The sequence below is a fragment of the Podarcis raffonei genome, chromosome 9, assembly GCF_027172205.1.
Source record: "Podarcis raffonei isolate rPodRaf1 chromosome 9, rPodRaf1.pri, whole genome shotgun sequence".
In the NCBI taxonomy this organism is placed as follows: domain Eukaryota; kingdom Metazoa; phylum Chordata; class Lepidosauria; order Squamata; family Lacertidae; genus Podarcis; species Podarcis raffonei.
The window spans coordinates 44,905,015-44,918,028 of record NC_070610.1 but is presented as its reverse complement, the minus strand read 5'-3'; the positions used below and the strand labels follow the sequence as shown (position 1 = coordinate 44,918,028).

The 13,014-nt window shown below is 40.9% G+C and overlaps 1 protein-coding gene across 8 annotated transcripts in view; it reads right to left on the bottom strand.

Annotated features, from left to right (window-relative positions):
- INPP4B (inositol polyphosphate-4-phosphatase type II B) overlaps positions 1-13,014 on the bottom strand; it is a 270,717-nt gene that overhangs the window by 137,668 nt on the left and 120,035 nt on the right. For all 8 annotated transcript variants that reach the window (XM_053403297.1, XM_053403299.1, XM_053403298.1 and 5 more), the window contains 3 exons: positions 12,229-12,453; positions 10,151-10,195; positions 2,553-2,671 (listed from right to left, as the gene is read on the bottom strand). In XM_053403297.1, the coding sequence (XP_053259272.1) occupies positions 2,553-2,671; positions 10,151-10,195; positions 12,229-12,453 (389 nt within the window). The remainder of the gene's footprint in view (positions 1-2,552; positions 2,672-10,150; positions 10,196-12,228; positions 12,454-13,014) is intronic.

The following is a 13,014-nucleotide window of genomic DNA, read 5'->3' as shown; positions in this document are numbered from 1 at the left end:
TGGCGTAGCAACTGGAGTGTTGGACTTCAGTGAGGGAGAATTTCCTCAGCCAAAAAGGAATATGTGGCGTGGCCATGGGTCAGTGAATACATTTCAGCATAATTAACCTCACAGGGCTGTTGTAAAGAGAAGAAGAGAAGAGGAGGAGTTTGGATTTGATATCCCGCTTTATCACTACCCGAAGGAGTCTCAAAGAGGCTAACAATCTCCTTTCCCTTCCTCCCCCACAACAAACACTCTGTGAGGTGAGTGGGGCTGAGAGACTTCACAGAAGTGTGACTAGCCCAAGGTCACCCAGCAGCTGCATGTGGAGGAGGAGACGCAAACCCAGTTCACCAGATTACGAATCTACCGCTCTTAACCACTACACCACACTGGGGCAGGGAATTAACGTTGTCCTTAACAACTTGGAGGAAGGGCAGGATAAATTTTGCATGAAGAACTTAGCTTGTTGATGCAGTTAGTACCGCCAAGTACCACATTTCCTTCAAGTTAATTGTTGCTCTTCCATGCATAAGATACTCAGGGTATGTAAAAGCAGAAGTACTCCATTCTTTAGCCTACTGACTGTTCAGCTACTCAATATTGACCTTGGAAATAACACTGGAAAGCAAATAACCTCATATTTGCTTGTGTTGTGTAAGGTGGTGTTCCTTCTTCTTATCCTTAATCACTAAAATGCATGTGTGTGTATATGCATGTCCACATGTATATATGGGGGAAGGTGACCTTGCCCATTTTGGCCATGCCCACCATTGGCATGTATCCCCCAGAGGATGGGATTTCAGTCCTCTGGCTGAAAAAGGTCCCCCACACTCCCTCCCTCTCTCTGTCTTTTTAAAAGGAATTGCAGTAACACTACCATCATGGAAGAAGTTTGAAAAAAAACTTTTTGTATTTAAGTATTTTCAAATATATGTTTTTGAACCACATTTTTCATCTTAAAGCTCTATGCAGAGAGGTCAGATATAAATGTAACAGCTGCTTTGCTCTTAATGAAAGTGATAAAAAAGAATACCAATACTGTAAATTTATTTATAACTTGCCACAGACTTTTGCAATAAACCAATACCATACAATAACAGAAGAAGAAGTGTGCATGCACACGAAAGCTCATACCAAGAACTAACTTAGTTGGTCTTTAAGGTGCTACTGGAAGGAGGAAAAAATTTTTTTTTTGACTATGGCAGACCAACACGGCTACCTTTCTGTAAGAAGAACTCTTGTTTAGGGTTCCAGCCAGCCAGCCAGCCAGCCATGCATTTCCTGCAAGATACTATAAGCTAGCAGGAGCTCAAGCAAGCCATTCTACTCTCCTTCTCCCACCTACATTACATTCTTCTTTTACAAGCAATTTTCCTAGGCAAAGAAACCGTTTTCACCAAATCTTTTGAGAGTTGTAATTGTCAGGGTTTTATCATTGCCGTCTTCCCCTGCTGTGTATTTTTCTTACTGAAGGTGTTTACTTCATGCTGTGATTAAAAGAAGCACGAAACTACTTGTCCACAAGCACAGGGGCTTTGTATGTCTTAAGAAGCAGTACCCTCTTGCGCGAAGATGGGATTTTGCAAAGTAGTCTTGTGATATTGCATAGTGGTCTTGCAGATCAATAAAGTTTTTTTTAAAAAATCCCACTCAGCTGTATTGTTTTTAATTTGCTTTTAGCCTCCTTTGAGGGATACTGGTGGCATACAAATGGAAGAATACATGAAAATAAAATACAGGGTTTGAACATATATAGGGTTCTGTGTAGAATGTCAGCCAACTCTAAACTGTAATAGGAAAGGGTTCGACTGATGCCTGAACAGTCTGCTACAACAAATGCAGTGCAACACGCCAAAACAGTCTGCACAAGGCCCATCCTGCTGTGTTGCAGGTTGTTTGAGTTACAGCTTTAGTACTGCTAGCAGTTCAAGTCACGACAGCTAAATTTGCAGCCGGAAGACTGCTCAAAAAGCATTCCTTTGATGCATCAGGAAACTTTCTTTAATAGTGAGAAGCTAATTCGGATGTAGTTTCACAGAATTAAAACCTGCTTCCTTCCACAACGTATCCTAAAACTCCTTAACATGAATATTTGGTAACAAAAAGTAAACTCTTATTCCAAGAAGCAGACAAAGCCGAAAGTCACCAGGGCAAAGCCACACCAGGCAATGTTTGCTGCAGAAAGTTATGCCTACAAATATTATCAGTATAAACCATAGAACGCATTCTTCATGAAGCACAAAGCCTTGTGTTTCGGATGACATAGTTCATTGCAAACATACAGCATGCTAACATTTTCTTCGCAGAAACTCCATATTTTAAAATACTTCTACATTTGGGGGGGGGTGTCTTAACATCAAAGGAGAAGCAATAGTTCCCCAGAGCATTTTGTAGCGTGTCTGAAAAGCCAAACAACTTTTTATGTTTCCTTCTGCAGAAGCAGAAGTTTCACAAACAAGGAAATGCCAGCAACTCCCCTTTCCTCCCCTGCTTTGTACTGGCTTAAAAAAGAAAAGAAAACTTAGCGTTTGATGACTAATGGTGATCGAACAAAGAAAGGAGCTCACCTCCACAATTTCTGTGCTTGTATATCGTGTTGAAGACTGTTCTCCAGGTTGAACCACGGTGATCTGCACAAATGTATTCAGTTTTCGATCACGAGTTGGAGCCACTAGATCTTTACATGCTGGAAATGGCACAGGAGAGAAGGGGAGGGAAAGTGGGGGGAAATCTCTGTAAAAACAAATCAAAGTGAACACACCGCTCTGTGGCAAGGCAGACTGAGCTATGTTTCAGAGTTAAATTGCAGAAAAGCTTCAGCTGATTTAGCAGAGGAAGTCCCTTGGAAGTACCTTACAGAAATAGGAAGTCACATGTTGAAAGCTAAATTGAGTTTTCATTTCCACTAACCATCTATGCAATTCCTGCAAGGCTTTCCTGTGGAACTGGTTCAGCTCTTACATATGAACGTACTAAGCTCCCACTACATGTATGTGCATATGTGCACACAGACACAGACACACACACTTCATATATGCAAATTTACACACACAGTAATTCAAATTTCAGCCCCCACACCCAAGTATCCTGATGGATAAGCTTTCAAATAATTTGCCATGAAATCATTCTCAGACACCCCAACTTAGTCACCTTTTATTTAAACAAACTGCATCGTGCTTGACTGTTTCAGGGAAGTCAAATTAAATACTGCCACTGGCTATGTTGATTTATATGCTCCAGTAAGACATTATAAAATTTCTTGGCAGGGCTAATCACAGGGTGAAGATTCCATTTTTAAAGCAGTAGAGAACACAAATGGCAGGAATTGACAGAGTGTGTTGCCAATTTTATTACCATGCAGTAGCACTGCAGCTGCAACTCTATTTTTGAACAGGTTACAGGTAAAGTGTCTTAAGGTGATGTTTCTGTTTAAGGGGAAATTGCAATTTCTCAGCATATAAGTTACTGGAGGAAACCTGCTGAACTTACCCTATAGAAGGAGTTTTATTCAACAGCTCAAACCCTTCCCATGAACAACTACGGTAAGCAATTCATTTATTTTTTAAAGTTGGTAACACCACAAGTCTACTCTCCATTCCACCCCTCCTGACGCAGTAGGGGGGAAATAGTGTACTGTTAATAACTCACCTACTGATGTGAATGGGACAGCTAACAGTCCAGCAGCTATATCACACACATAGTTCCTAAGCTTTACAGAGAGCCACCCCCTCAAAAAAACTGAAAAAGGTCAAACTAAGCCAACCATGGGGCAACCGTTACAACTATATCCTTGGGGAGCCAAACAATCTATTGATTCTCATAATCTCCACAGAAGGTATCCCCAAAGATTCTGATTTCTTAGGAATTAATTGTTTGTTTTTGCATATAGATTTAACATTACAAAAAGTTAATATAAAGAGGGCGAATCTCTCTGCTACACCTCATAACTTTAAATCTAAAGTTACATGGGTACAATATCTGACCAGCCTGGTGAGGTTACTGTGTAAAGTGCAAGACACAGGAAGTGCAAGAGGAACTGTGACCAGCTTTCCAGGAACAACCAAGAAGCACTGAGTAGACAATCATTCAACGCAAGCTGCAAGTCCAGAAAACTAAGCAAATTAAGATTGCTTAGTGTATTTGAATCCTAGAAAACCATACAGTAAGTCCAGTGATTGTGCAAACTGAGGATGAATTCAGATACTCAGCTTAGTCACGATATGGAAAGAGGACACTGTATGGACACATTGCTTGAATGCTTTATCACATCCAAAATAAGAGGAGATACTATGCATTTACAGCTGGACTTGCCTGAAACTGTTTCCTGTTGTGATCTCGCCACTTATCTGTGATATGTCAAAGCACATTTAAGTGAATGGTTCCAAAACAAAGACAAATAAAATAAAAGAAAGGAAGACTGGTGAAGTCAGTGGTTTTGGTAGCTGTCTTTTCCTATCTATATTCATAACATTTTACTAATAGCACAGGGAGCTGGTCCACTATTCCTCAGACCTTGTGGGGGACCGGACTATATTTTAAAAAATATACCCTGCAAGCTGGTCCCGCAGTTACTTCTGGACCTGGAGGAGGAACGCACTCTGCACGTGCTCAAGAGCACGTCTCGGTGCCACCCGCTCACCAGTGTTGTTGACAAGCAGCGGCCGCTTCATTGGCCCGTCCCCGTGGAGCTCCCAGGCAGCGTGCACCACACGCTGCGGCCTGTCATCCGAGGCCAAGTCGGGGGGCAGGCCGCGCACGCAGAGCACTGGGCAGGTGGCGCACAGCTCACCCTACAGCTGCTCCAATGCAGCCGCTGAGCGCGCCACCAGCAGCAGTGCTGAGCCAGGCACTAGATGCAGGGTCAGCAGGTGTGCCAAGCTCCAGCTGAAGCCCCGCAACGTGCCTGTCATGATGCCCATGGTGCGGCCCAGACCCACTGCCCGCCCACCGGCCTCTGTGTCCATGGCCGTGCTGGGTTTACCTCAGCAAGCGGGCGGCAAGACTTCCTGCAGCCAATCTGAAGCCATGCCAGCATCACAGAAGTCAGTCTCCGTGCGGTGAGGCATCTGTGGCTTCTTTTCAAGGAAACGCCGCGCCGCGCCAGTTTAGCTCAGCACGGGGACTGACCAAGTGGGTGGCAGGGTCCGTGGGCTGGATTTACGAGCCTGGTGGGCCGCATCCGTCCCCCGGGCCATAGTCTGCCGACCCCTGTCCTAGGGCCTATAGGAAATTTCTTTCTAGAGAAAAGAAAATTATGCCCCAGGACATAATTGAGAAGACACCCATCTGCTTTTCTCAAGAACGACGAGCCCATAAACAATCATCAGTGCCTCCAAAAATGCTCTTTGGAATCCAAAATGGAACAGACTTTGCTCAAACCACCATATGATGCTATGATTCTAAGATTAACTGCAATTTTATTTAAATCACTAATATTTTAACATTTTCATTTCTTTGAAGCTCCAATAATTTGCTCACAGGCTGGAAGGTAATAAAGATAGCCCAAAGCTGCCATCTCATTAATTGGCCTAGAATGTCAGATAAAAAACTCATCCCAAGGCCAATAAAAACTGCCAAGCCACTAATCATCTTCCACAAATCAATGGCCTATGTGAATGCTGAATGTCACACTCAAAAAAAGGTTTCTGATCTCAGCAACCTGTGTAGAATGTCATATTCTGTTTCAGTTTGTTTAAAGGTCAAGCAACACTTATTTGCTCATAGCAAAATACTGACCATGCTTAAAATGTTTTATTTCTATGTTGGCTCACAAGTCAGTTTTATCCCAATGTAATAAAAAATATTAAATATACTTCTAGGCAAGTTATTGTCAGTAAGCTTACTTTCTCAAATACACTTAAGGCACTGCTCAATCAACAGCCACTTATATGGCCAGGGTAGGGAACCTGTAGACTGCCAGGTCTTGTTGAATTATAGCTCATGACAACCCTGACCATCAAACATGCTGGCTGGGCTGATGGGAGTTGAACAATACCTGGGAAAGACACAGGTTCTCCACCTTGGCTTGGATTCTGACTGCCTTGTGTATAAGCTGAAAATGCTTTTGCTTTTGTGCAGAAGGGTCACCAGCCTCTACCACAGGAAGGAAAAGAGGGAGTGGTTTTCCTCCCCCTTCATCTTTGTGGTTTAGTAAACTTCATACACAGCACAGCAGTATGTTGAGTTACCTATGGGAGATGGAACTCTCGCAAGCGATAAAACACTGGCTAGCTCAGTCCTAGTTGCAGTGGGTTGTTGCAGGCAGTTGTCAGGGAGCTGGGAATTCTTCCATGGGAAACATTCCTAGCACCCCAAATTTTAACTCAGACGTGCTCCTTCATGTGAAAACGGAGGGATTTTAAGGAGTGCTAGCAACACACATAAGGATTCTGGGAAGGATTCTGGAACAATTATATATACCTATATATATATATATATATATATATATATATATATATATATATATGTGTGTGTGTGTGTGTGTGTAATTGTTTTTTACACATGTTTTCCAAACATAACATCCCATTTTAAACAACATAACAGACCTTTGGCTATCACAGCCTAGGACTTCCATCATCCTCGACTGATGGTTTTCTAACTTCCTTTCTAATTTTGCATTTTATTATTATACTTATTGCTATAAAATCCAAATCCTAAACAAACTCCTTCTTAGTCCTCCTTCGCAGTAATTCATATAGTTCTCCTTACAAAACTTCTTGTAACCCTACAAGCAATGTCAATTGATTACAAATGTCTTTCAAATATATCATGAATTTCTTCCAGTCCTTCAGGGCAGTCTGGTCTTGCTGGTTCTGAATTTTCCCAGTTGGATTCTGGGAGGTATTTCCAACCTTATAGGGCAGCAAAAGAGAAATTGTTCCTATTGTACCCATAGCCAATACCCACTGTCAGGCCAGGGGTAATGCACTATGATAGCAAAGGAGCACATGGAGAGACTTTTGTGAGAGTTTTACTCATAAAACCCATAAAATTCCTTAAACAAACCTCAATTGTTAATAAATGTAGCTAAGACTCTTGAATACAGAATCTATGGTCTCAGGGGAAAAAACCTTCAGAATTTGGCTTAGACAATCAACCTGTGAGCTATATTGTTTAATTTTCTAAAATGAAAGGAACATGCCAAAAGGATGTAACTGTTGGCCAAACCTACCAAAGCCCTCACCATTGGCTTCATTGAGAGATCAGCTGCCATTTGACTCCTTCCCTCCGAAACTGTTTCTGTCCCAGAACTGCTTTGTAACCTGAGTTTGCTCGTTTCTTCTTCCCTTCCCTTCCTTTTTTCCATATGAGCCACACCTTTTAGAGTAAAAGCTAAAGGACCCTTGGACGGTTAGGTCCAGTCAAAGGCAACTATAGGGTGCGGCGCTCATCTCAATTCAGACCAAGAGAGTCGGTGTTTGTCCACAGACAGATTTCTAAATCATGTGGCGCAATGGGACATCATGATGAGTGCCAGAATGCACGGAAACGCTGTTTACCTTCGTGCCGCAGCAGTACCTATTTACTTGCACTGGTATGCTTTTGAACTGCTAGGTTGGCTGAAGCTGGGACACAGCAACGAGAGCTCACCCCATTGCATGGATTCGAACTACCAACCTTCTGTTCAGCAAGCCAAAGAGGCTTAGTGGCTTAGACCACAGTGCCACCTACGTCCCTACACCTTTTAGAGTATAAGGCTGCAGGCAGCGACTATGTACAGAACAAAGTAAATTTTAGGTACTTAAAAATTATTTTAAGAAGTAACACCAACAACCCCACCCCCCAGCAATCATGAAAATATTTTCACCAGTAGAACCCCCTGATTAAGCCAAGGGCGTCTTTGCAAAATAATGGATGTAATCTGAGGAACAGAACCCCATTAGAACACAAACCATCAAAATAAACAAAATTTGCATTAATGGTGCAAGTTAGTGGAGTGATACATTTGTCCAACTGAATGTAAATGTTGTAAAGCTTAGCCAAAAACAAATTTAGGCCAGCTTTTGAAAAATATGTGAAATAAGTAATACAGTGCCTAGAAAAAATCAGAATGCTTTTTTTATTAAAAAAAAACCCAACCCTGTGCTTAAACAATTTAATGCATAATAAATAACTGAAACCATAAACCTCTCCAAGCCCCCACTCTCAAAACACTGAGTCCCTTTCTCTTTGTTATTATATCTTCACTTCATCTCCTTTAGTCTGAAATGTTTGTCAAAATCCCATCCCATTATCTGCTGCATCACTCCGGAACATCAGTGATAAAACTGTGTCTCTTAAAAATGGTTAAATCCCAGCAGGACCCTTCCAGCTGTTAAATAGCTTTTCAAGCTCAGATATCCACTAACTTTTCACTGAACAGTGGTTACTCAAAATACTTCCCTCAAAATATGCTTTTTAATGCAAAACAAACAAGTAAAACTTATGACTGAAAAGTCTTCTTTCGCCTACTGGCTTTAGAAGAAAAACATCATAGGTCACTATCCATATATCCTTGCCTCTTTAAAATCTGAGCTTCTCTAATGGGCTGGGCTTCTCTAATGAGCTCAAGTTAGAATTATTCTGCAGAAAAGCAAAATCTAAAAATAAATGGTGGTATGAAAAGCATAGGATAGAAGCGATCCTTTCCTTCTGTTGGTCCAGACAAAAGGATAGATCTGGAACCAATGGGTTCAAATTACAAGAAAAAATCATTCCCTCAGATGACTGTGTACTCTCCATCATTTGAGGCTTTTAAGAAGAAGTTGGATAGCCATCTATCAGGGATACTGTAAGAGTGGATTTCTGTATTGGCTGGGCTTGGGTTAGGTGACCTTTGAGGAACTATTACAATAATTGGGCTTTTGGAAGGGAAAATACAGTACCCAAGAATATTGCTATGTATCATACAGTATAGAAACAGGCTTAATGTAATTTTAATGGTATATTTTATTATTTTATGCATGCTGCATGCCCACTTCTGGATTAAAAAGTGGGAAAGAACGCAATCTATCAAATATAAGGCTAAGGCTTAGGATAAGGTTAAGAAATTGTATTACCTGAAATGCAGTATACGTCATGATGAAATAAGATGACTTCTGGCCTTTACAGTAAAAGACAATGACTACCCAGCTACTAAAATAATTATGGAAGTAAAGCTGCAAGACCAACCCTACTAACCTAGGAGTGAGGCCCACTGCATTCAGTGGGACTTAATTCTGAGTACACTTCTTTGTGGTTTGGATTGCCACAATGAAAATGTAATAGCCAGCCAATCACAGTAGGTTGTAGAATAAATCTGGGCACATTCCTTCTATCTAAACAAAGCTAACATTATTATTCATCCCAATTCTGGTCTTAATTCCTGCCATTAAATTGACATTGCATCATATTGAAGTATCTGTTATAATTGTATAACCTGATACCGAAAGAAACTAATGACATAGCTTGCAAAGTTTGTAGGTTTTGAAGAAATGACTCAGTGTTTCTGAAAGCACTGGAATTCAATTCAACAAAGCAAGGGAAGCTGCACTTTTTACAGGAAAAAAGTGCTTATCTAATGCTATGAAGACATGTTCAGTTAATTAGTATGCTTGACTGATTGAACATTTTAGCTATGCTACATGTACTTTAACAAAAAGAATGGCATGTACCAATTAATAAGATACACTTTCCCAAAGAGACATTCTGTTTCAAAAGGTAACACTCAAGAAGCTGCTGTACCTTGAAATTAAAACCCTTCCTATAAATAATTTTTACATGAACATATTAATTAGTTCAACATTAAAAATCCTATCTTTTATAGACCTGCATATATTATAAAGGTTAGAATGCGTAAGTGTTCCAGCCCCAAGTTTGCAGTGTTTAATAATAAAAAGGTCTGAGCCAGATCATCAGTAGATTAAACAACCCAAACTGCTTCCGTTCAAGGTTTTAGAGATTCATTTACAAGGCCACTTGATAAAATGGCTGATACATGCCTCCCTTCTTTTCAGGGCTTTCTAAAGTGGAAAGTCATGCTCTTTATATATTATATAATTGTATCCAACTAAGTTCTACTCAGAGTAGACACAATGGATGTTAAGGTAGTCATGCCCATTGTTTCTGTGGATCTACTCTGAGTATGACGTGGCTGGATGCGACCTATCAACTTTAGTTTTATGCAAAATTTAAAGTTGTGTCTTACCAAGACTGAATTCAAGTTTTGGTTCACTGACAGTCCTCTGAAGATCTGTTGGTAAAAGAGTATCTAGTTAAAATATATACGGTAATAATTCATACACTGGAATTTTATATGACGAAGTATACTTAGCACTGTACCAACAGTACCTACAGTGAGCTGCAAATCAAGACGCAATGTTTCACCACATCTACTTTTCTTAGGGCCCACTGCAGTCGATCAATAAACAACATTTTTGTGTTCTAATGAATCACAATCATAGTGGGAAAGCTATCCTGACGAAGTAATTGTTATCCTGTGCAATTCGCTATGTCATTTACATCAAAATTTCTCAGAATGCAAAGTTCACTGCTGCTTTTTTCAACAAATTATTACTTCACCAGAATGGCTGGACATGTATTTAGAAGGGTCATGTGACTAAACTCAGTGGAAACTCAGTAAACATCATAATATTTCCATAAGACTATCAGTGCAATGATATCAATGTCTACAAGAAGTAAATCCCATTTAATTTAATCAGACTTACTCATTGCCTAAACTTATGTACTTGGAATTAACAGTTTGCATTTCTTAGTACAGAAAGTATTGATCTGATGTATAGAGATCTTTCCTGTTCTACTTAGTTCAAGAGGGTTCTTGAAGCTTGTCTGTGTGAAAAAAATGGTTTCTGATGTTTGGGTTATTCCTTCTGGGAAGCTGAGTACAGCTGGCTTATACTGGTTGTGTTATCTTTTCTGTCAAGGTCATGCTGACTATAATAGTCAGGCCAGGAGGAGCCTGGGTTTCACTAACTTTCTCTTTCTATCTCTTTGTTCTGGTGTGGTGTTTCTGTTCTGTATGCTATAGTGTTAAGGTTTAGTCTTATTGTAAGTTCTTGCTAGTTTAAAGTTAAGTCTGCTGCAAATAGATTTCTTATGGACTGTGCCAATCCTGAATGTTATTGGATTTGTGACCATTATGCTCATTTGCCTTCAGTAGCACTAAAGCTCTGCTGGATGAAGTACAATTGTCTCTGGTCTATTTTTTGGAAACTCTGCAACGTGTTTAGTTTTTTTCCTCCATGCATAGCGACACTACCATGGATCACAATCCATGGCATGTTTATTGGGGTTCCCCACAATTTCCCTTGGAATAACAGAACCTAACTCACCACCACAGGGTTTTTGAAACTCCCTGTAATTGCAAAAGAGGCTTCTTCTGTGGTATGGAGGGCTGCTGTCTTAAATACAAGCCCTGCTGAACACATGGCAGTTGCTTTGGCCTTAGCTGTCCCTAGTTAGCCAGTGATGCCAATTCATTCAGCTCCTTTCTTCTTTGACAAATTTATATGATGCTGCCTTACGATTCAGAAGCATGATCAAAATTCTGACAGGCGGAGTACTATTGCTTGGAGTCAGGAAACCTTAAACAAGCCTGTCTCTCAGTCCTGGTTCCCATTTCTATAATGAAAGTGTTAAACTAATGATCTGTCTCTAATTACTTGTTATAAGGGTAAGTACAGTATCATACTTTGAACATTAAACATCTTGTAGAAATACATGCAAAACAACATTTGTACACAGCATCTTAAAAACACACACTATAAAGAACAGATTAACTGACAGCTATATATCTGCCTTCCATAGGATGCAAGTTATGCAAGCCAGAGGCAAAATACATTATCAGTATTATATTAACATGCCGGTCTACAACAAAAGAGAGGTGTAACCTGCAGTGGCGTAGCGTGGGTTGTCAGCACCCGGGGCAAGGCAAGTAATTTGCGCCCCCTAACCCGTGGATTTGAGCCCCCTAACCCGTGGATTTGCGCCCCCTAACCCCCAGATGTTGCGCCCGGTGCGGCCGGCCCCCCCTGCACCCCCCACGCTACGCCACTGGTAACCTGTGCTCATCCAGATAATGTTTCACTCGAATCCCATCAGCCCAAGGCAACACCGCCAAATGGTTAGTGATTATGAGCACTGGAGTGCAATAACATGTGGCAACAAAGATTTCTAATCTGCCTAAAACTGGCCATTCACAGAAGAGAGGATTTCCACCAAAAAAAAGTATTAACAGGATTAAGGTCAAATTAACAACATGCTTACTTGTAAGCTTAGACTCTGCAAGATTGTCTGCCTGTGCTGATGGAATGAACTGATGTACTTCATCTGCTGCTCTTTCTTCCTTGATTTCCATGATCAGTCTCTGGAGCTGCTCGATTTTATTGCGCAGACCTTCAGAACTTGCCTCTCCGAGAGCCACAGCCCAAGATTCACAGTCAGACCTTGATGCAGCTTCAAGGTAAAGATCTGGTTCTCCACTCTGAAACTCTGCACTCAGAAAACATTGACACATTTTCATTAAGACAGACATTAACAGATGTGTTTTTGAAGATGAGGGCAAGACTGATGCTTGCAGTGACACAGAATATCATACAGCTTCTCCTCTTGTGTCACAGAAGCAAATGAAATCAAGCTGCTGCTCTTCACATTCAGCACAACACAAAGTCCTCGCTGCACAGCTGGATCTTAAAGCAATTATTGTGTCCCAAAACTAGGTGGCAGTATCATTAAGCTGAAATTTAGAATCCTTTTCTGATGGCTATCTGGCAGCTTAGCCGGTAGCTTTCAGGGAAACCAGCTTAAGTATGAATTTGATTTAGCAGGGTCAACAGGCAGAATTCTGTCAAATGGACTGGTGGGATTCATTAAAGCAAAAAGTGTTCATTATTCTTTTTATTAGAACTGCCCTTTACACTCAGCTGCCCATTCACTCTTGTCAGATTACTGTTCATCAATACCTGGCAACAATTTAGAACAATCAACCAACAGGTTATATGGAAAGGCTTCTGGCCTCATAGCTACCCATAAGTAGCTGCTGCGGAGCCTGAT